Source organism: Telopea speciosissima, chromosome 7 (genome assembly GCF_018873765.1).
Source record: "Telopea speciosissima isolate NSW1024214 ecotype Mountain lineage chromosome 7, Tspe_v1, whole genome shotgun sequence".
Classification (NCBI taxonomy): Eukaryota; Viridiplantae; Streptophyta; class Magnoliopsida; order Proteales; family Proteaceae; genus Telopea; species Telopea speciosissima.
The window spans coordinates 62,720,642-62,741,261 of record NC_057922.1 but is presented as its reverse complement, the minus strand read 5'-3'; the positions used below and the strand labels follow the sequence as shown (position 1 = coordinate 62,741,261).

Here is a 20,620-nt window from a genome sequence, read left to right as displayed (position 1 = left end):
CAAAAGTTTGTCCATCTATTTAAGGGGATTGTTTGAAGACTTGAATTACATGAAGAGGATGGATAGATTAAAACTGACACGGAACACATCGATAACATATACAGTTCAGCCTGCTTAGCATTGAGTTTCTTGGTAGGGTTTTTGTACAAGCCTTAAAGCATTGTAACTTCAGTAACGATCAGGAGCTCATGGGGTAGGTGGATCCAGTTCTTGGAATAAGTCATCAACTAGGAAAGAGGAGGGGGGTTTCTGGTCCTGTCTCCATCTTGGCCTCACATTTCAGTTTTAACCTACCTTCTGAGTGCCCCTTAAAAATTTTTGTAATATCCATGGCAGCTAATTTTGGTCTTATTTCTGATCAATGCCAGGTTGGGAATATGATCTTCTGGTTCTTCTTTAGCATTCTTGGTCAACCAATGTCTGTGCTTCTGTATTACCATGATGTGATGAATCGTAAAGAGAATGGAGTAAGCAAGTGATCCGATATATATCTCATTGACTGGCTGTGAAAAAAACTGCAGTATCAGTGGGGGTAAATCTCTCAGCACCTCCATTGCATGATGTGGAGCAGTATCGTTCATTTTCATTGATTCATCTGATTCCATGCTGCTTCGATCTTCATTTCATCAGATCTTGCCCCTCTACTGAATGCTTATTTGATGAAAGGCATTGCTGATTCGTTTAATGTTAAGCCATCCTGGGTGAAGGATGGTATATTGGTAACAATTTTATACGAAGCTGGGGAGATCTTCATTTGTTTGATCATTCTTGAATCACTTGTAAATATATGGCTTTATAGTTTGTGTTAAATTCATTTGTCGTACATTTGATGGATTTGTATGACATGCTACCATTTGAGATGGATACTCGACTCAACTTAACATACCAGTGGAGGACCTGAAGCCCCTCTACAGCTTGGTGGTGGAGCGTTGGTCGTGTATCTGTAAAGAGTAGAGTTTGGGAGAAATTTTTGAGATAGATAATTGCAACAGGTGAAAATCAGTGAGGTGTCCTCGGTTGGCTGATATGGGCAACTTACTCTGGGCAAACCTGAAGTTACCTTATGATTTAGCCATATGCATGACAGAGTACTTAGGCGATCAGTTCTTGGAGGTCGTTTATAAGCCTAAGATCGAAGAGGGAGGAGTTTTAGTTGGACATTACCCTTGGTTCAAACCTTGGCGCCCTTGGCAGGGGGCACTGATACCGTTATCTGCTTGCCCTCGCTGGCTCTGCATAAGCCCCAAGACCCTCTCTAAAGCTGGCGGATGTAGTCTTGGGAGGGTGTAGTTTGAATGCATAACATATGTTGTAAAAGACTTGGGGTTAATAATTTGGGAGAGGGATCTCTGAGCAAGCAGCATAAGGGAGTCCACCAATGAGGTGTGATAAAATGGTATCATAAATAGAAGAGCAATAAGGTCATTTCATGCACGTAGAGAGACACTGGCTCAGAGAACCTTTTTTCTAAATTTTATTGTGGCAATGTTGTTGGTTTTATGCGTCCTCTCTCACTTTCCCTCATCTCTGATTGTGGGCCCCTTGTTATACCAACAATGGAGCCTTCTCTTGGAATCGTTATCCTCTCCTGTTACAGAACGGTATTGTAACGCATCGTACGGCGTTGCAGAGGCCATGTGGCATAATGGGCCCCACATGATGCACATGGCCTCTGTAGCCGCCGCACGATGCGTTACAGCACCGTGCTGTAACAGGAGAGGATAAAAATTCTCCTCTCTTGTGCTCTAATTGGCTTAGCAACACTAAGAGTATGTAGATCTCCTTTAGCATTAGAGGATATTAAAACTCCTTGATTTCGACCTTTATCTGCTGCACCCAACTGTATGAGGCTGAATTTCAAAGCTTCCTCAAATGCTCGTTTAACTTTTTATGATGTTGAACTCTACCGGTTTTTAGGCCTTTGATATGTGGGGTGGGGGAGAAGGCATTGCTCAGCTGTACTCCATCTATTTTGTTTTCAGCTAGAAAATGGGAATCACCAGGGCCCTCTTTAAATAAAAGAAGGGGGTGTCGCTCCATTCGCCCATGCCGAATGTGTCAGCCAATGAGAGTGTACAATGTGGTACAGCAGGAGGCGGAATTTCTGTCATACATGGGAGTAAGGCGGTCATTCCGACCCCTGCTGTGCTTGGCATGACCCTTGCGTTCCACGCAAGAAACATTCTCCCTAAAAGAAATTCCATATTCATAAGGGATTATCACATGTAACGTTAAGAAAACAGCTACATAAAAAAGGTTGACGTTTGAAATTCAAATTCTCCACCCCACGCCCGCCATGATGGCCTTTTTAAAAATAAAAAAAAAAAAGTCTGCGTGATGACTTAGACAGTTGAGATTGATAATCCAAAAAATTGCCAAGACCGCCTACTCTAGGCAAATAACAATTTTGTTGTGTAAGAGTGATTCTAAGATAGAAGCAAAGCGTTTTTTTTTATTGATACCATTTTGCGAGAATGATCTATGGGAGTAGAATGATATTTGGTGATCAGAAAGAACAAAAACTACGTTTGTAATACATTTTAGAATCACTTCTGGTACTACGCTCAATAATTGCGAAATGTAACACTAATCCTTAGATATTCAAAAGTTGTAGTTTCAAGTTCCAATCGAACATTACAATATCATTAAAATCCGTACTAATGTTGAGAATATGTGTGAAGCCTAGGAGTGGATATAATGTGGAAGAAAAGTCAACTCAGTAGGAATTTTTGTGAAAGAAAAACAATATTTGAATTGGCAAAATTCCCCTTGGTTTAACAAATATTGGGAAAATATCTATGTCTAAATATATTTATTTGCACCACATGGATAGTTGATGCGACCATTCTTAACAATTGGATAGAGAGGACATGGTTTCGCTTCTATATGTCAAATTGAAGTTTAATTCGATCAAATACTCCTTTTTGTATTGGCAATTCAATTCAATACAATGTCCAAATCATTTTTAGTATAGGCTATTGTTAGTGGGAAAAAAAACTTTTACCAATTTGGATTGGACAAATTTACCTTGTTTTTTTTTACATTTTTACGCTTGTCTGTCTGATCCACCGATATGGGATCGATCTAAAATCAACATCAATACGAATCAGCCCATACTGATCCACCGATATGTGATTGATCTGGAATCAATATCGATCTCCACCAATACCAATACGAATCAGCCCGTACTGATCCACCGATATGTGATCGATTTGAAATCAATATCGATCTCCACCAATACCGATACGAAACAACCGATCCAATACCGATTCCTCAAACCATGCTTCCAAGTCTTAACCTAAATTGATCTGATCCAGCATTTGGACCTCTTGGGTGTATGCTGGGCTTCTCCGCAGAGACTCTGTCTAGACTGTCAGCTCTTCTCCAGACTCCTCCTGGATTTGGCATAGAATCCTCCAAGTGAGGCACAAAGCCATGGGCGCTATATCTTGCAAGATCGATGATGGGTTACAGACTTACCTTTGGCTTGACAAATGGCATCCCTCAGATGTCCTTGCTTCTATTGTCAGCTCCCGTGCCATATATGCTTCTGGTCTGGACAGATCTACCTTCCATCATCACCAGAGGCTCTTGGTCCCCCCCTCCCCTCCACTCCCTCCCTTGCAGATCTTTGGAGATCCCTCCCCCCTATCCCCCTGGTCATCAAGGCAGAGGTGATACCATCTTGTGGCTTCCCTCCCCCTCTGGCAGTTTCAGTTCCCACTCCGCTTGGGACATGGTTAGACATAGAGGGACCTCCTGTCCTTGGCATAAAGTTGTTTGGTTTAAAGGGCACATCCCTTGACAGAGCTTTACCGCTTGGCGCGCCCTATCAAATTGCCTCCCAACCCAAGCTTTCCTCTTTCATCGTCATATGCAAGTTTCCTCTAATTGTTGCCTCTGTTGGAATAGGCACGAAGATGCAGAGCACCTGTTCTTCTCTTGCCCCTTTGCTGCCTCCATCTGGAACCGTGCCCTTCGCCACTGTTGACCCAATCGGAGATCGCCACTGCCCCTCTCCAGAGGATGGGTTTGGATTGATATGACTTTTGATAGCAACTCGATATGCGATTCGATTGGGAAGCTTGCCTTTTGTGTCACTATCTCTCACATCTGGATGGAGCGAAACCTTAGAAGCTGGAAGTCCAACTCCCGCCCTTTCGACAAGATTTGGAAGGTCATCTTCTTTGATGTTTCATCTAAAGCTGCCTCCCTCCCCCTCGCTGGTGTTAAGGATACCTCAAGGAACAAGCTTATTGTTGTCTCCTGGGACCTTTTTACTTCCATGTTGCGCACTAGCTAGTCTCTAGCTTCTTTGTTGTTGGCCCTAGGGCTTGTTTATTCCTCTTCTTTTTTTGTAATTAAATTTTTATTCATAAAAAAAAAAAATCTTAACCTAAAAATAATGCCAACAACTATAGTTTATTGATCATATGATAAGTTTTAGAAGTATAAGGATTTTCGAGTGCTTGATAGGATAAATTTTAGGGTGGTTTATAAGATTTGGGTGGCTTTTGACAAACCAACATTTAGGATTTAAATTGTACAGCCAATAAAAATATATCATTTTGAATCTTTACCGTTTAAATCCGAGAAACCATCCAAATTCTAAACTGGATTTCTAGGCTTCTTGTGTTTTAAGCATTAAATATTCCAATTGACATTCATTTTTTGACTTGAGAAGCTTACTTCTAGAAGCCCAAAAGTAGAGAAGCACGATAAACTTACCCAGATTTGCATCTAATTTCTATCAACCATATTTTATACAATCCTTACTTAACACTAGGAAATGTGAAAAAGCATATTTACATGTCAGTGCTTTAAAAAGGAATGCTTTGCTTTTATTCGAAGTAAAGGATCATGATCAACTGATCAAGCCATCAACCACTAGTGGCTCCGGATAATGAATTGTGGGGTATAAAAAGGGATTATATACTTTAAAGAGAAAAGTTCTCTGGGGACACGGGCCACACCCAGACATAGTGGGGGCAATCATGAAAAACATAAATCCCGCCCCTGAGATACCAACACGCACACTCTCTTTGGTTGTCGTGTATGCATGGCCTCTACGTTCCCCCCACAAAGAACACCCCCATACTTTAAATTGACATGATAAGTTCTTCACAATAGTAGTGTTTGAGTCATTTTGAAATCTACCCTTATTTCTGACACATGACAGAGAATTCATTGATATTTTTTTTTAAAGAATAATTTACACATATCACCCCTGAGGTTTGATGAAAGGATAATTTTATCCCACCCTCCTGAAGTTTGCAAACGGTAACAAATAAGTCCAATCCAATGTTAAAAATTTAAAGGGAACTGACAAAATTACCCTTGTAAAAAAACAAAAAAATATAAAATATAAAAAAACCTGCAACTTATCTTCCCCAAATCGTTTGGGGGAAGATGAGTTGCAGGTATGGAGAACACCATGGAAACCAAGACAGTGACACGACAAGCGAAAAATTCAGGATCAAATTGAGGAGCTGGATTGAAGAATGTATGTTTTCCTTTATGGATGTCTCCCAGCTGTTTCTAGAAGTTCCAAGGGCCTTTCACAAAGCAGCCCGATTTCACCCTTTGTCTATACACTTTTGAAATGGAGCGATGATTTAAGCTCAAATCCTGGTCGAAGGATCCGATCTTAGGGAAGATTAATCCTATAAAGCTTGGTCTGATTTTGATTGACATATCCACAGATATTGAGTAATCCTACTAGGAGTAGGATAGTTCAATTTCTGCATAATTGCAAGATTGATTAGGGTTCTAATCAGAGGTAAGAACTTGAAAAGTTGAACAAACCAGTAACAGATAGCAGGAACAAAATAGTAGATCAGATTCCAGAATCAGATACTGAAGTTTTTAGAAATCAGACTTGAAATAGGATTTCTGAAATCGATGGCGGAAACTTAATGATTTAGAACAGGATTAACAAACTATTCATTGATGAAACCAGAACAGTATTATGAACTCAGATTTAAGAAATCATAATGAAAGACATGATTTAAAGAGAGGAATCTAATTTGGGTAGACTCTGCTCCAAATTGCTCCGTGCCACTATCTTGGTTTCCATGGTGTTCCCCATACCTGCAACTCAGAAGATGAGTTGCAGGTTTTTTTTTTTTTTTTTTTTTTTTTTTTCTTTTGTTTTCTTACAAGGGCAATTTTGTTAGTTCACTTTAAATTTTTAACGTTGTTAGTTATAAACTTACGGAATGTGCTTATTTGTTATCGTTTGCAAACCTCAAGGGGGTACGCAAAAATTTTCAAAACTGAAGGATAAAATTATCCTTTTGTCAAACCTCAGGGATGGTATGTGTAAATTACCCTTTTTTAAATTATATTGATTCTGTCATATGCAATATTTCAAATTTAGTGGCCTATTTCAATTATATCTCACCATTTGTGGGACTTTTCATGCGGTCTTACAACTGGTTTTGTTGTTGAATATCATCTTAACATGTGATGATATAAGATTAGAACAAAGATTACTTTTTCAAAAAAAAAGGTTTAATTGCAAATCATTTTATAATTGGAAAAGGTATTAATTCGAGAAACGTCCTTAATTATACACATTGATCAATTCTAACAAGAAACCACTAAAATATTAATAGAAAAAAAATTATCAAACCTAGTGCATGAGATTACCACCATTGCAGGGTCTGCGAAGGGCAGCGTTACCCCTGCTTTTGCAGAGAGAGTGTTTCTATACATGAACCAATGACCGCTTGGTCACAATGGAACAACCTTACGATGCACAAAATCCCGCCCTCTACTAAAATATTAATATAATGTATGAAATATTTGATCGTCAAAATATAACCCAATGAAAGGTCAAACTATACGTTGAGTAGTATTAGCATGAAGCATGTGGAATATATTCTAAATTAATATGTATTTGACTTGACTTTTCTATATTTTTTGCATGAAGCATGTGGAGTATGTTCTAAAGTAATTGATATTTGACCAGATCAGTCTATTTCTAATTTGAAGTTCTATAATAATAGTTTTATATTATTTAATATTTTAAATAATGTAAACTCCAAAGAAAACTTTCATTATAAATCATAGTTGAAAAATTGGATTTTGACCGGGACAAGTCATTCGAGTTGAGTCAAAATTTTGAAAAACCTGGTCAAGAATCGTGTAGACTACGTTAAGGTAAAGAATGGCAAGACTAGGTCATAAATGTCCGAGTTAAATACGATGCGATATTTTTACTCGAGTCATGACAAACTCGACGAGTATAGTAGTTTTTTTTTAAATCATAAAGCCAATTCACTTAGAAACTGAGTTGAGTAAAATAGAAAATCCATATTCTAAAACAATAAAAAACCCTCAACTCCTCGACTTCCTTCTCTTGTTCAATGGTATGAACTCAAAATGCAATTATCTGTGTTTCCTTGATTTTTTTTCCTGGTTTTCCCATGTTTTACTGATTTTTTACTAATTTATACATATTTACTGTATAAGAAAAATAAAAAACATGACTCGTTTTGACCGGGTTTGACAGGGCCGAGTCACCAAATTTTTTTGAAAGACGAATCGAGTCAAAAAACCTGGGTTTCCAACTGTGTTCTAAATAGAGTAAGCATGAGTAAGTGGAATTATGTTAATATTAATAACTAATTTATTGAAATAAAATTTCATATATGCTTCGTTATTTTTTTCTCATAAAAAAAAAAGATAGATGGGATACAAATATTGAATTAGAAATATGATATATTTGGGTCTCATTTCAATTATATTCCCATACTTTATTTAAATTATATTCCATTGTTAATCCCAAAGATACTAAAAATTTCTCAATTAGTTTAGAGATCCATGCATTGTCACATACGCAAATATATTTAACTTTATAGTTTACTTGATCAATAGATTGTGCGATGGGCAACATGTTTACATATTCTAAATACCAATTAAATTGATTATCCATAAAATAAAATTATTAAAATGACTAATTGTAAAGATTATGTGAGAAGTTGATTATAAGAATTTGCTAATATCACAAAAGCAACTCTTCAGGGTGACTCACTGCACTATTAGCACATTTGATCCTTGGATTGAGTCATTTTGACTCTCTCTCTCTCTCTCTCTCTCTCTGTACTACTGCCTTTTTATGTGGTTCTCTCTCATTTAATGTGAGGAGGATCCCAGCAAACCCCCGTCTGACTCAAGAGATCTGTCAAACTATCGGGGTTTGGGCGGCAGTAATTTTCTCTGACCATGAACTCATTTCTGCAACCAAGGATTTTGGATGCACGGGAAGCAGAAGCAAGAGGAATCGAACAAGGAATCCAAAGTGCAATTTCATTGGGAAGAAGGAGAATAGAAATTTGGACAGATTCACTCAACATAATGCAGTGGCTATCAACTCCAGCTGGCTATTCTTGGCCGTGACAACTATTTACACTTTTATTTAATATCAAAACTCTTTTATTTAAGTTTAAAGATGTCTGTATCCTTAAAAAATCAATCAAGGCATGATATTTCTATTGCACACCATTTAACATAAACTGCACGCACTCACTGCCTCCAGGGTGATGTAACTGAAGACATCTCGATTTTCTATTAATTATATTTCCTTTCACATACAAAAAACAAAAAAGAGATCTATCAAATCAAACCTGTCAGGTAAGCATTTATATATCTCAATTAACTTGCACACATGGGAAAATGGTTTGTTTTCCCAATACTTTTGTGGGGTTTGTAGCGAACGAATGTAGGGTTGATCAACGACTGACAAATGTGGGTTTGCAATGGCCAGCATATGGGGCAGTGGATCACATGTGATCTAGGATAGTAGTAACTAACGGTTAAGATGCTTCCCACCTCATCCAACAATCAATAAGATATCATAATTAATGTTCCAACAAAAATAATCGTATGCACCAAAAACCCTAGGTTCACCTAGGTAATTGCATTTAGAAGGAACAAATTTTAGAGTGAGATTCCATTACACACCTATGTTGTGTAGATCCCCCATTGATGTATAAAATTCTATTGTGTATTTTTAACTTTTAACTATGGGATTTTTCGTATTAACACCTCTTTAGGTATCAAATAATTTGTAATCCTATTTTTTTAATTTTTTAGTATGATACACATTACCTTTAAGTAATGGCGAAATCATATTATTTCACACATGTACTTGGAAAAACATGCAACACAATATGCCTTGAGAATTGCATAATGGTATACTATTTTCAAATAATTTTGAAAATATCTTCGCCACAAGTGTCTGAATGACACCTCTATATGTGTATTTAAAACTTAACACCTGCATTTAATTGCTTATTGTCTTGTGGCAAAAGGTTTTGTGCACCGCCATCCACACAACCCTTGGATGGGGGATAAAGATATATGGTGCACCCCCCCCCCCCTCACCTCCATATGACGGTTGTGTGCATGATCGTGCACAAAACCTCTCCCATTGTCGTATTACCACAAGTTATTCAAGATAACAGTATAAAAGAGTTTTAAAAAATAATTTAAAAAGATAAGGGTATATAAAGGTTTTAAAAAATAATTTTGAAAGTAGTATATTATTATGTCATTATCAAAAGATGTAAAATGACATTTTTACCCTCATTAAAAAATATTATATCCCAAAAATAAAATAACAAATTATTTAGTCAATAAGAAAATCCTTAAATAAAAAGGGGTGGGAGAATTTTATATTTTTTCATAAAATTCCAAAAGTTGTTTAGATACCAGGGGGAGAATTGAAGGGACAAAAATGTTTAATCTAAGGGGAATTGTCTGCCTAGGTGGCAGCCCATCTCTCCCCTCCCCTCCCTAAAGTCCCATCATTTTGATGAAAGTTTGAGGGGGAAAAAAGAAATTAATTATTTTAATATGTGAGGCCAACAATTTCCATCCTCCCCTTCCCCTTTCCTTTCTTATTCCCTCACCCCATTATAGAGATAGGTCTCACTAGGGTTGCAAGTTTGGCCCTATCGGCCTGAACCCGCCCTGGCTCGCCCTGAGCCCGAACATGGCTCGGGTTAAGATTTTTGGCCCTGAGTCAGGGTCGGGTCGGGTCAGGTTAGGGTTGAGACCTCGGGCTCAGTCCGACCTTGATTTTGACCCTGAATTTTGGCCATGTAAAAAATTTTTTATTTATTAAAAAATATAAGTTATTATATATAATCAAGTCCTGAGTGTACTTGGTAGTTTGTGGTGTATAAAAGCCAATTGCTACTAGAAGGTCTTTGGTTCAAGCCGCCTCTTTCACATTTTTTTGAGACTTAATAAAGCCCAGCCCAACCTGACCCTGTTGCAGCCCTCGTCTCACCCTTTTGAGTATTTCATTCTCACCTCTTTTTTCTTGCAAACAAACGAGGGCTTAAAACAAGAAAGAATCAAAAGAAGATTACTTGTTCTACTATCCAGAACAGTCCCTCATAACGTTTAACGCCGCTTCTAACTAATCCCCGTGGTATCCACCCACTTCAGAGTTATTAAGGTCAGCAGTTCATAGACGACTTGCACAGTGGAAGCGTTACAACGTCATATAGAGCAGTTCGGCTGTTTCCAATTGAGCAAAGAGTCAAAGACTCTTCATTCCAATCTGCTCTCCTTTGTCTTTGTTTATATCGTCTTTTCCCTTCTCTCCTCCCTTTTATTCCCCCACTACTGTTCAAAACTCCGAATTCTACCACATCTTTCGATCTTTCTGTCTGTTTTCATGGAAGATTTCAGATCTAATTCATGCGGGGATGGCAGGATGCAAATGGAAAGCTACAATGGTAGCAGACCCACTTCGTATGGTATGCATGATCTTCGTAGTTACAGTGCTTCTTATGCCTCTTCTGCACATCAAACCCAGATGGGCAAAGAGGTGAAGTTAAAGAAAGCGAAAAGCACTGCTGTGTCCTCAAAAAGTTGGAGCTTTAATGATCCTGAGCTGCAGAGGAAGAAGAGGGTTGCTAGCTACAAGGTGTATGCTGTGGAGGGGAAAGCGAAGGGATCCTTGAGAAAGAGCTTTAGGTGGCTCAAGGACAGATACACCCAAGTGGTGAATGGATGGTGGTGATTGTTGGTATTTCTCTGAGTCTGTGTTTCTCTATATGCGTTTTGGCTCTTGTAGCTTCTGTATGTCTGAGGATCTGAACCTGAAATCATCAAAATGCTAGATTCATGGGCCTTTCAATTAATTCTTGATGTGTTTTACTTGTTAATGAACTTCTTGCTTTGTAAATTTAGTACTGAAACTACTATGAATCCTGTAGAGAAATCTACTTATTTTTGTTTATCACTCAGTATAGATCGAAGTTGTATCTAGAATATGGGTATTATTCTTGGAAGCTTGTCTGTTGTTGCTTGATTGCTTCATGTTTGCTTATCCCACTAAGATTGGTTATTGGGAACTTTGTCTCCGGAATTTCTTTCCCGGGTTTTTTTTTTTTTTTGGGGGGGGGGGGGGGGGGGATGGTGGGAGATTGTCTGTTGTTGCTTGATTGCTTCATGTTTGCTTATCCTACTAAGTTGCTTGATTGCTTCATGTTTCCTCCTTATTTTGTTGGGTATTGATTCCATATTCAATTAGTTCTGAATCATTTTTAACATCATTTTGTTCAATCCTCTGTACTAGGTATGCACTTGTGTGAGTTTGGCTTTTGGTGAGCTTTATGTTTCACCCTCTGTTCTTTGAGTCAACTTAAGTACTCCATTCCTGCATATAGCTAATTATTTGAAATTTTGTACTACACAGGCATAAAGCCAGGTCTGGCCCTCAGCTTTCCTATAGGAGAAGTTCTTAAGGCTAGGATATGTCCTACTCTCGTTCTTTATCTTTAAGCTATCAATCTATTTTTTCCTTTTTACTAATACCAATGGAAATTCTACCTTTCTTTCTTCTGTGTTAGCCACTTTTCTAGTCCTGATCCAATTTGTGCATCCTATACATATTGCAAAGTCTATGTAATTGTATGTAAGATTAAAAGATATGTGTGGCTTTGATGAGGACTTGAGTGCTAATGCCTCTGAGGAAAGAGTGATATGTTTGGTGTAAAAGTCATTAGTTCTTCTTGAAGAATCTGAATTGATGAACATAATGTCTTCACTCTCTTGGAGGCGTTGACATATCTTAAGAGTGAACAAGAGAAACATCTACTTTAGATTTAGTTGGAAAAGCTGGAGAGGGAAGCAAAATTGCGTTATAGCTTTCTCGTAAATATGATAGCCAAACTCTTATAACAAGGTTAATAACAACTTATACAATGACAGGTCTTGACAATCCCCCCCCCCCCCCCCTCCTTCAAAAAAAGAAGAAGAAGAAAAACAACTTCTGGTGTAATCTCTGTTGAATTTGTGAGATCAGAAAAGGACTGAACAGGTTTCTTTACTAAAGGAATTGCAGGAGATTCAATCATTTTCACATATAGTTCTGGGAGAGTGGGAGTAAATTTGTGGGGTTACATTCATTTAGCAGATAATAATCAATAATGGTAACCAATCAACCTAACTAGACCCAATATCTAGATTCAGGAATACAGGCCATTAGATGATTTACCATACTAAGAGAATTGGATTCCTTCTCACTTTCGGTTTATAATTAATGTGAAATTCTTTGCTAACTCCAAGTAGTTGTCATAAGGTTTAGTTCAGATGACTGAAGCCTGAGTAGAAGTTTATGGAGGGAAGCTTACTGTTCATTCTTTCTCTCATCTTGTGGATCTTGGCTATTCCCACATTGGAAAATTATAGGCTTCTCCATCTGCATTTGCACATAGGTCATCCTCTTCTGAGGGTTGAAGATATATTAGTTAAATTTGGGGGCTTTCTTTTACATTTATTAAGTCAATTTGACTTACTTGTCAGGCATGATCCTGTCTGTTTATGTGCATATTTCCCTATTTTTTAACCCGACATTATATTTTTTACATGTTTCTTCAATAGATTTCTCCTTCTCGTGGAAATGGAAAAGCCTCTAGAAATTTTCTATATTTGGAGAAGGATGCTTAAATTCAGTACTTGTTTTTTTCTCCTCCTAGTTGATTTTTTTTTTGGTTTTGAAATTTGGGGTGATACTGTCTTGAACACAGAGGACAGAGACTTGCAGGTTTTTTGATTAATCATTTAGTGAACCCTAGGGATGGACTTTGACAACTTCTAAGCACCAATCCATGGCCATTTGTGCAGAGAAAGCTTACCTCAAGCCTTGATGGCATTGCAATCTAATATGTATCTACTGCCTAAAATACCTCTAAGCATTACTTCTTAATTTGATTTGTTTATGAAAAGTATAGATTGAAATTATTTTAGATTCTCTAGTATTAAATCTATTACAGTTTGGATGCCTTTTCAACTGTTTTAGAGCTACAGAAATGTGCAATATAAAATTTCCCCCCTTTCTTTTGCTGGATTAAGTGAGAGTTGGCAGTTTAGTTTATTTGTTTACCTGAAGCATTAATTCCCAACAAAATGATAATAATAAGGGAAAAAGACATTATTAAGGATGTGTAGTATTTCTACTTAACTGAAAATCATGAGATTGAAAGTGGTGTTCATCCTTCTGCAATTAAAGTTCTGACACCAAGATTTTCTCAAAATTCAACTTGTTTTCCATTTTGTGAAAATTTTGGAAGTTTTTATATTACTTCCTGTTCTTGTTAATTACTAGAATACTTAAATAATAGATTGAGTGATACTGTAGACATTGGGTACACTGTCAGAACTTGGTACTTAAGTTATTATCTGTTCCTGTGATGATAAAATCTGATTCACTACTCATGCTAATTGTAGGACAAGTGATCTGATTAGTCAAAGAAAGTTGCAGGAGCTGTCTTTTTGGATTGGATCTCAAGGAAATGATAGTTGAATTTAGTGTCTCGGATAAAAGTTTCAGGTTTTAAATTATAAATGAGTTCCTTTTTTTCTTCTTTGACCTTTCTTTGATTCTTCTGCAAGACTCTGATGCTCCATGTGCATCTTGTTTATGCATCCGTATCAGTATCCTGATGTTGTAATCTGTACATACTAGTTTTTAATACTGCAGAATATATTGGAAATATATGTCTTTAATTGGAATGTGAGACGATTCATGTGATTACATAGGGCCTTGTGTATGTTATGGTATCAAATGAATTTGAAACCAACATTTGATAACTTAAATGCCAGTTTGACCAAATCAAGCAGCTAATTTTGTGATGCCAGCTGAGAGAGAGATTATTGAAAATGTGTTGTGCCTAATGGGGTCCACTCTAGTGTATGGGCGTTAGATTATGTCAGCCTTGTATGAGATAAGTTAAAGGGCTTGATTTAACGTGTTCCATCAGCTCTGGAGGTGGTGTATCGGTTTAGTACCTAATATAATGTATATGGTGGTTTGAGTTAATTGGATTGAATTGGACTTACCCTTTCAGCCCAGATGTCTGGGCAATATACTACAATTTATAATTAGCCATGACTGGGAAACCTCACCTAATCTAATCTGATATGTGGCATGTCACCTGGAGATCCAGAAGGTGGGTTTCCTTGTGACTTCAGTTTCAGTGAGAAAGAACCTCAAAAAATTCCAGTTCATCCAGATTATGGCCATGGTTAATCAGTGGATATCACAGAGGTGGGAGATTGGTGTGTACATTTTACACTGGATTGAACTGAGAGTCCAAGGAGTCAGCATGGCATGAAGCATTTGGTGAGTAGTTGCTTTAAAAAGGTTGTGGGAACAGATTTGAAATGGTTGGGTTGCAGGGTAAATGCAACTTGGTGGAGTGGGTGTTTGGTTGTCAGGTTGGTTGGGATTTAGAGACTCGAGCATCACTAGTGGACCCTTTATAATAAATGGGTTAATTATTTACAATCATTCTCCTGTACTAGCCTTTTATTTCACTCAAAACTCCCCTGTTCCAAATCTTAGCATGGAAAACAAATTTCCACCTCTCTTTCTAGTTTCTTCTGTTAATTTTAATTTTTAAATTACCCCTTGTATCCTCTTCCTTCCTTCCACCAGCTCCCCTTCCTGCATCTCCCTCTCCCTCTTGGTCAGGGTTTCAAAAATCAGGAATCAGATCGGTGAATTAGTCGATTCGTAACTGAATCAACTGAAACCGATCCTGATTTTTCCACCATTTGTGATCGCTGCAGCTTGAATTGGAATGGTGAATCCTTAATTGTTTCCTTTATATTTTCAGCTGAATCGGAGTGATTACATAACTGATTCCTGGGTCGATCTCAGTTTCACCCTTAGATTGCTAATAACCAGTTGGTTCGAAATGATTCCAGTACACATCGAGTTTGAAAACACTGCTCCTGGTCATCTGCATCTCTCCTCCTCACCCTTGCATCTCCACCATCAAGGTTTGATCTGGTTTAAACATGAACAGATGAACTTCCCGTAGGCCACTAGGTTGGCGTATCAAGAGAGCATCCAAGGGTGGCGTCCCAAGAGTAGGGCGTGCAGGAGGTGGGGGGTGTGACCCAAAGAGGGCGGCAGTAACAACTAGCACTGCAAACATGGGGGAGGATTCGAACTCCAGACCAAGGCCCAGGCCTGTTAGGACAAGAAATGCACTTAACCCAACTGAGTAGTTCAATTGTTTGCACACGTAATTTTGTGTGTTCTTAGGTGATCACTTATAATCATGACTTTAGCTCGTCTCTAGGGAGCCCAGCACGCCCAACTTGCTGTTAGCCATTGCGTTGTTCCCTAGTCATGCGTCGAGATGTGTGCGGTACAGCTCAACCATTGGATCTCCCTTGACAGCACCCTAGGCACACGCCTCCCTAGAGACGATCCTGATCCTATTATAGGTTCATAATAGTCTGACTGACCAAGGCCCAGGCCTATTAGGACGAGACAGGCGCTTAACCAACTGAACAATTCAATTTTCCGCATACGTAATTGCGTGTGTTCTTGGGTAACCACTTATAATCATAGGTTGGTAAGAGACTTTGCTAAGCTAATGTAAAAACTTCTGGTAAAAATAGCCTTAATTCATTCTCCAAGGTAAAAATTCTACCGCATGCATGGAAAAATCACCTTGTAAAAAATAAATACCTCTATTAGAATAAGATAAGACTTATCTTATGACAAATAAATCTTCAAATAATGTTACACTTGGAGAGTAAGTTGGTATTTGGATCTCAATCACATTAATTGAAAAACAACAAGAAGACTAAGACGTGTCAATAGGTCACTTTCCTTAAGATTGTATGTCCCCTATAAGTGCAAATCAGGTTCACTTACAAACCAATCCTATATAAAACAAGATAGTGCTCAACAGTCAAGAAGAACTCACAAAATGTTAAACAAGAGAGAGAGAGAGAGAGAGAAAGTAGTTTTGAGTAAACTATGCTACGTATGATTTTGAACAAAAGCGAAAGAAATGGTCCAACAAGAGGGGACCACTCCTATAAATGGAGGAGTGGTGCATGCATCCTTTTATGAAAACCTTTTAAAAACAAATTATAAAAGTGGAAAAATCCAATCAAGTGAAGAAGTACCAACCAAAAAACTTGAAACCTGTTTTGAATGTTTTGAATGTTTTGAATGTTGAACACCTAAAATTTTTAATTCGGTTTTGAACGTTAGACAAGTAAAGTAGAAAACCGGTCATCTTGATGAGGTACAAATATTTAAATGACAAACAGAGTTTGTATTTTGAAATTCTGTTTGATGAAATTCTATTCATAATCAGATTGGGTTTCAAGTTTTGTAATCGTTATATGATTCGCAGATTTGGGTTCATTGATTTGACTCATGTGGTAAATTTTAAATAAAAACCACTACACCATGGCTATTGATATTGGAAGAAAAGGTTCAATATAGGCCAAGTTGTATGATTCATTGCCACTTTGAAAACTGTTACATGGTCTACCCAAATGGTAACTTATTTATATATGATATACTTAATTACCTAAATAAGGCTCGTCAATACTAGTGTGACACGTGACAAAACCACTACCCATGGACCAACCCCCGACCTGTGAAGTCATACTCGCATAGCATCATATCTACCCAGATCGAGAAGCTTAGTCATGTAATGAAGAAGAGGGGGGTTTTAAACTCACCATAAGTGGGAGGCAATCAATGCACCCCCAAAAGTCATGTCTGGCGAAGAGACGCGAAGTTGAAACAAAGGGGACATCTTTTTGCCTCCCCTAGGAACTGAACGGCGCACGCGATGATGTGGCATGGAATTATTTTCTCATCCACCCGAGTGACATCTTGTCAGACGACACTAAAGTGATAAGACCCGATCACGCCTAGCCACCTGAACTGACAAAACTACAACACACTGATGGTATAAATCTTTCCTACCAAAGGAATAAAACATTAAACAGAGCAACATCCCACAACTACTGCTTGGGGAAGATCGAGAACCTAGTCCCCGCTTGGTCGAGAGTGGGGGGCTACCAAGTGAAAGGCCATGATACAACCTTCAGCAGCTCGGTTGAGAGTGTGTAATCCAAGGAAGAACACTCGTTAGTCAGACTATTCTATTCCATTAATGATGTTACACACTTCTATTGACCAATTTTAGGTGTGATGGTGGGGAGAGGAGCCCTTCTTGAGAGAGATGTTGATATTTGTTCAAGTTTAGTGTCGTCATCGTCGGGGTCGGGGTGGCAAATTTCAACGTCTACACCAGTCAGTAGAAGCGTGGACAAGCTCTGAGAATCTAATTTCGTTGTAGGCTTGGGAGTGTTTTTAAAATACTGCTTAATGTTCAATTGGATTGTACTATGTTACAAAAACTTTTCCCTTAGATGTTATAAAAATTTATTGGTGGGGCTTTCTCCTTCTTATCTCAAAAAGCAAGGATGGATAGGTGGAAGTCTGAGGTGTGTTAAGGATGTTTATGACTTTGTAGCTTATTTTATTCATTACTTTTTTCATTAAAAAGAAAAAACACTTCCCTTCCCTTATTTCCCTTGCAACCAAACAAACTCGCTAGAATAGTTTATATAAAATCATACCTAAAAAGTATCCTAAGGGCGTGGTTCTTACAATCAATTCCATAAAAGAACAAAAAATAGAATATAAGGGTAAGGTTTAAAAAATTAGATTGGAATCTGCTAATGTGACTTGGGATCGATAGATCTATCGATTTTGCTTAATGCTTGATTCTCAAAACCTTTTTTGATTATGTAATGAATGCACTTAGATCTTTTTTATTATTATTATTATTATTATTATTTGGTTTTTTCTTCTTTTAATAAGTAAGATAGCAAAAAAACATAGAAAATAGATCTAGACAAGAGGTAAAAACTCTAGAAAAAAAAAAAATAATTTATTTATACTAGGAAAGCAGTAAAACTCTGGAAGACAAAAATTATTTAGAATGGGAAGCGAAAAAACTCAGGAAGACTACAATTATTAATATAAGGAAAGCGGTACAATGCATGCTATAAGTAATAGTTATTGACTTACTATTGGTCTATTGTGGATATGCCAAGATTGCGGCGAATGTCAAATTCCATATTTGTACAAGCCAGAATTACAATAATATGAGAATAATGGATGCTAAAAATAGTTGTTATCGACTAACTATTGTAAGCATCCAAGATTACTGTAATCGTTGACTTCCATATAGGGATGTAAACGGATCGAATTCAGTCGGATAGTGGCATTATTATATTCGTATCCGATTATATTCAGACGGATTCGGATAATATCCTATCGGTTTTCAGATGGAATCGGATAATTTTCCGATAGTGATTTTTTGAATATAGGTTCTCCTAAAATGGATATGAATACAGATCAAATACGATTTTTCGACTATCCGTTGACATATTTACCATTTCTATGATGAGGGTTAGGGTTGAGACTTGAGAGTTCAATAACTACCCTTTCTTCTACTCTTCTTAGTCTTTTATTCTCTTACGTTTTTTACTTTTGATTTTTTAATAGATATGTAATTCCATGTATCACATTGCATAAAACAATATATATAAACTAATCATAGTTGTCATGGTGCCGCCATGGCGTCCTGGCGCTTGGAGAGGTGGCATATCAAGCTACGCCATGGTGGATGTAAATATATCGTTCGATATGGCTTCCATAGCGTCGTCATGGACGCCATACCACGATATGTTGGCATATCGGTCGATATTTGTACATATAAAAGTTAGATTTAAAATTTTTTTTTAAACCATTTAATAGTTTAGATGCTTTGCTCCAAATTACACACACTGAAGAAAGACTATTGTTATCAAGCTTCAGTAAACAGGTTAGCCTATCATTTGATTTTTACTATTGCTTTCAATTATTTGATAGGTTAATTTATATTTTCAATTTTTCATACATTCATATACACTAATGGATATTAATTACACTTTCATGAATTAAACCATAGTGGCATAGTATATTAGTAGTAGTGTAGTACACTTTCATGTTGATTTTTGATGTTATAGGACATATATTATAACATACTAAATGACATTAAAAATAGAGAAAAAATTAAATATGATCGACATGCTTGTCATGGCAACGCCATGGCGGGCGACATGTCGATATATCGATGTGACACCCTTCCACCGACTTAGATCGCCGTGACAACTATGAAACCAATAGCAAATCTAGAAAAAAAATCATATTATCTTAACTTATAAATTTATAAAGATAAGATAACAAAATCCAATAAGGTACCTTAAAGGATAGACAAACACAGAGTTATATTTCAAATATTTTATTACCGTCGGACTGCTAAACGAATCGGATAATAATCAGTTGGATAAGGGGTTTATCATATTCGTATTCGATTAGTTTCGGACGGATTCGGATTCTCCTAAACGGATACGAATGCGGATCGAATACGGATTTACGAATATCCATTTACATCCCTACTTCCATACTTGGACAAGCCAGAATTGCGATAAGATGAGAATGATGCAATGCATATATTTATTTAGTATATACTACATATGTATTTAAATATTATATCTACATTATGTAGGAAAAGAAATTAAACAGAAAGTGAAGAAATAATACAAATCCTTATCTTCTTAGTTTCTTGGAAATACTGTTTCGACTCAAAGGTGTAGAACCCAATTTTGATAGTATTTCGATTGCTCCTACGACAAAATTCTGGAGCCACAGGAATCTTCGATCCTCAGTATCGTTCAAGGGTATTTTAATAAAGGTTTCACTGGGTTGAGGAGAATGACAAAAGGAGAGCTCTTGCTTTCGTTAGTTGAAAGAGAGCTCTCGTTCTCTTTCCTTCGTTTTGTTCTTGCTTTCTCCTCTTCTCTTTCCTTTTACCCTCACAAGGAGAGAGAGAGAGAGAGACCAGCATTTAGGGGAGAGAAATGTTTCCAAGTGTAGTAATCTGTTTTACACAATTCTTTAGGCCATGGTTGTAATGTTGAAACACATTAGTTTACGAAGTTTGGGACCACACTTAGAAAAATTAGAAGTCAAAACCACCACAAAGGCATTGTGATAATTTTAACAGGAAAATCCTATACTTTTCGTGATTTGATATTTTCGATGAAATTCTAAAAGGTTCTTTCCATCATTGTCAGTAAAGGAGTGACAAAATTTAGTGCTTACAACATGCATTCGTTTCTACCAAAAAAACCCAAAACAAAAAACATGCATTTGTTAATTTTCCCGATTTTTAATCGATTTAGTTTGATTTTCTATCGGATTCGATTTTGGTTCTAC

At 37.2% G+C, this 20,620-nt stretch overlaps 2 protein-coding genes and 1 long non-coding RNA gene across 5 annotated transcripts in view; all 3 read left to right on the top strand.

Moving 5' to 3' along the window:
* The window catches only part of LOC122668981 (diacylglycerol O-acyltransferase 1A-like), a 45,848-nt gene extending 45,026 nt beyond the window's left edge, over positions 1 to 822 (top strand). The window contains exon 16 of the mRNA XM_043865589.1: positions 369 to 822. Within this exon, the coding sequence (XP_043721524.1) occupies positions 369 to 479 (111 nt within the window). The 3' untranslated portion in view covers positions 480 to 822. The remainder of the gene's footprint in view (positions 1 to 368) is intronic.
* A 2-nt stretch (positions 823 to 824) lies between these two features.
* On the top strand, positions 825 to 12,977 carry LOC122668989. Its single transcript, XR_006333946.1, has 3 exons — positions 825 to 837; positions 2,257 to 2,262; positions 12,808 to 12,977. It is a non-coding gene; the product is annotated as an uncharacterized LOC122668989 (long non-coding RNA).
* On the top strand, positions 10,546 to 14,603 carry LOC122668987. 3 transcript variants are annotated; one of them, XM_043865597.1, is made up of 2 exons: positions 10,546 to 11,047; positions 14,460 to 14,603. In XM_043865597.1, exon 1 carries the CDS (start codon positions 10,694 to 10,696, stop codon positions 11,039 to 11,041), a length of 348 nt encoding a protein of 115 aa, XP_043721532.1. In that variant the 5' UTR covers positions 10,546 to 10,693; the 3' UTR covers positions 11,042 to 11,047; positions 14,460 to 14,603. The 3 variants fall into 3 exon arrangements, with proteins under 3 accessions (XP_043721532.1, XP_043721531.1, XP_043721533.1); XM_043865596.1 differs by lacking the exon at positions 14,460 to 14,603 and adding an exon at positions 13,753 to 14,037; XM_043865598.1 differs by lacking the exon at positions 14,460 to 14,603 and adding an exon at positions 12,741 to 12,977.
* Positions 14,604 to 20,620: the final 6,017 nt, after the last annotated feature.

Bases quoted from the DNA above. Each gene is read 5' to 3' on its own strand.
- LOC122668987 (XM_043865597.1), top strand. From the start codon at position 10,694: ATGGAAGATTTCAGATCTAATTCATGCGGGGATGGCAGGATGCAAATG.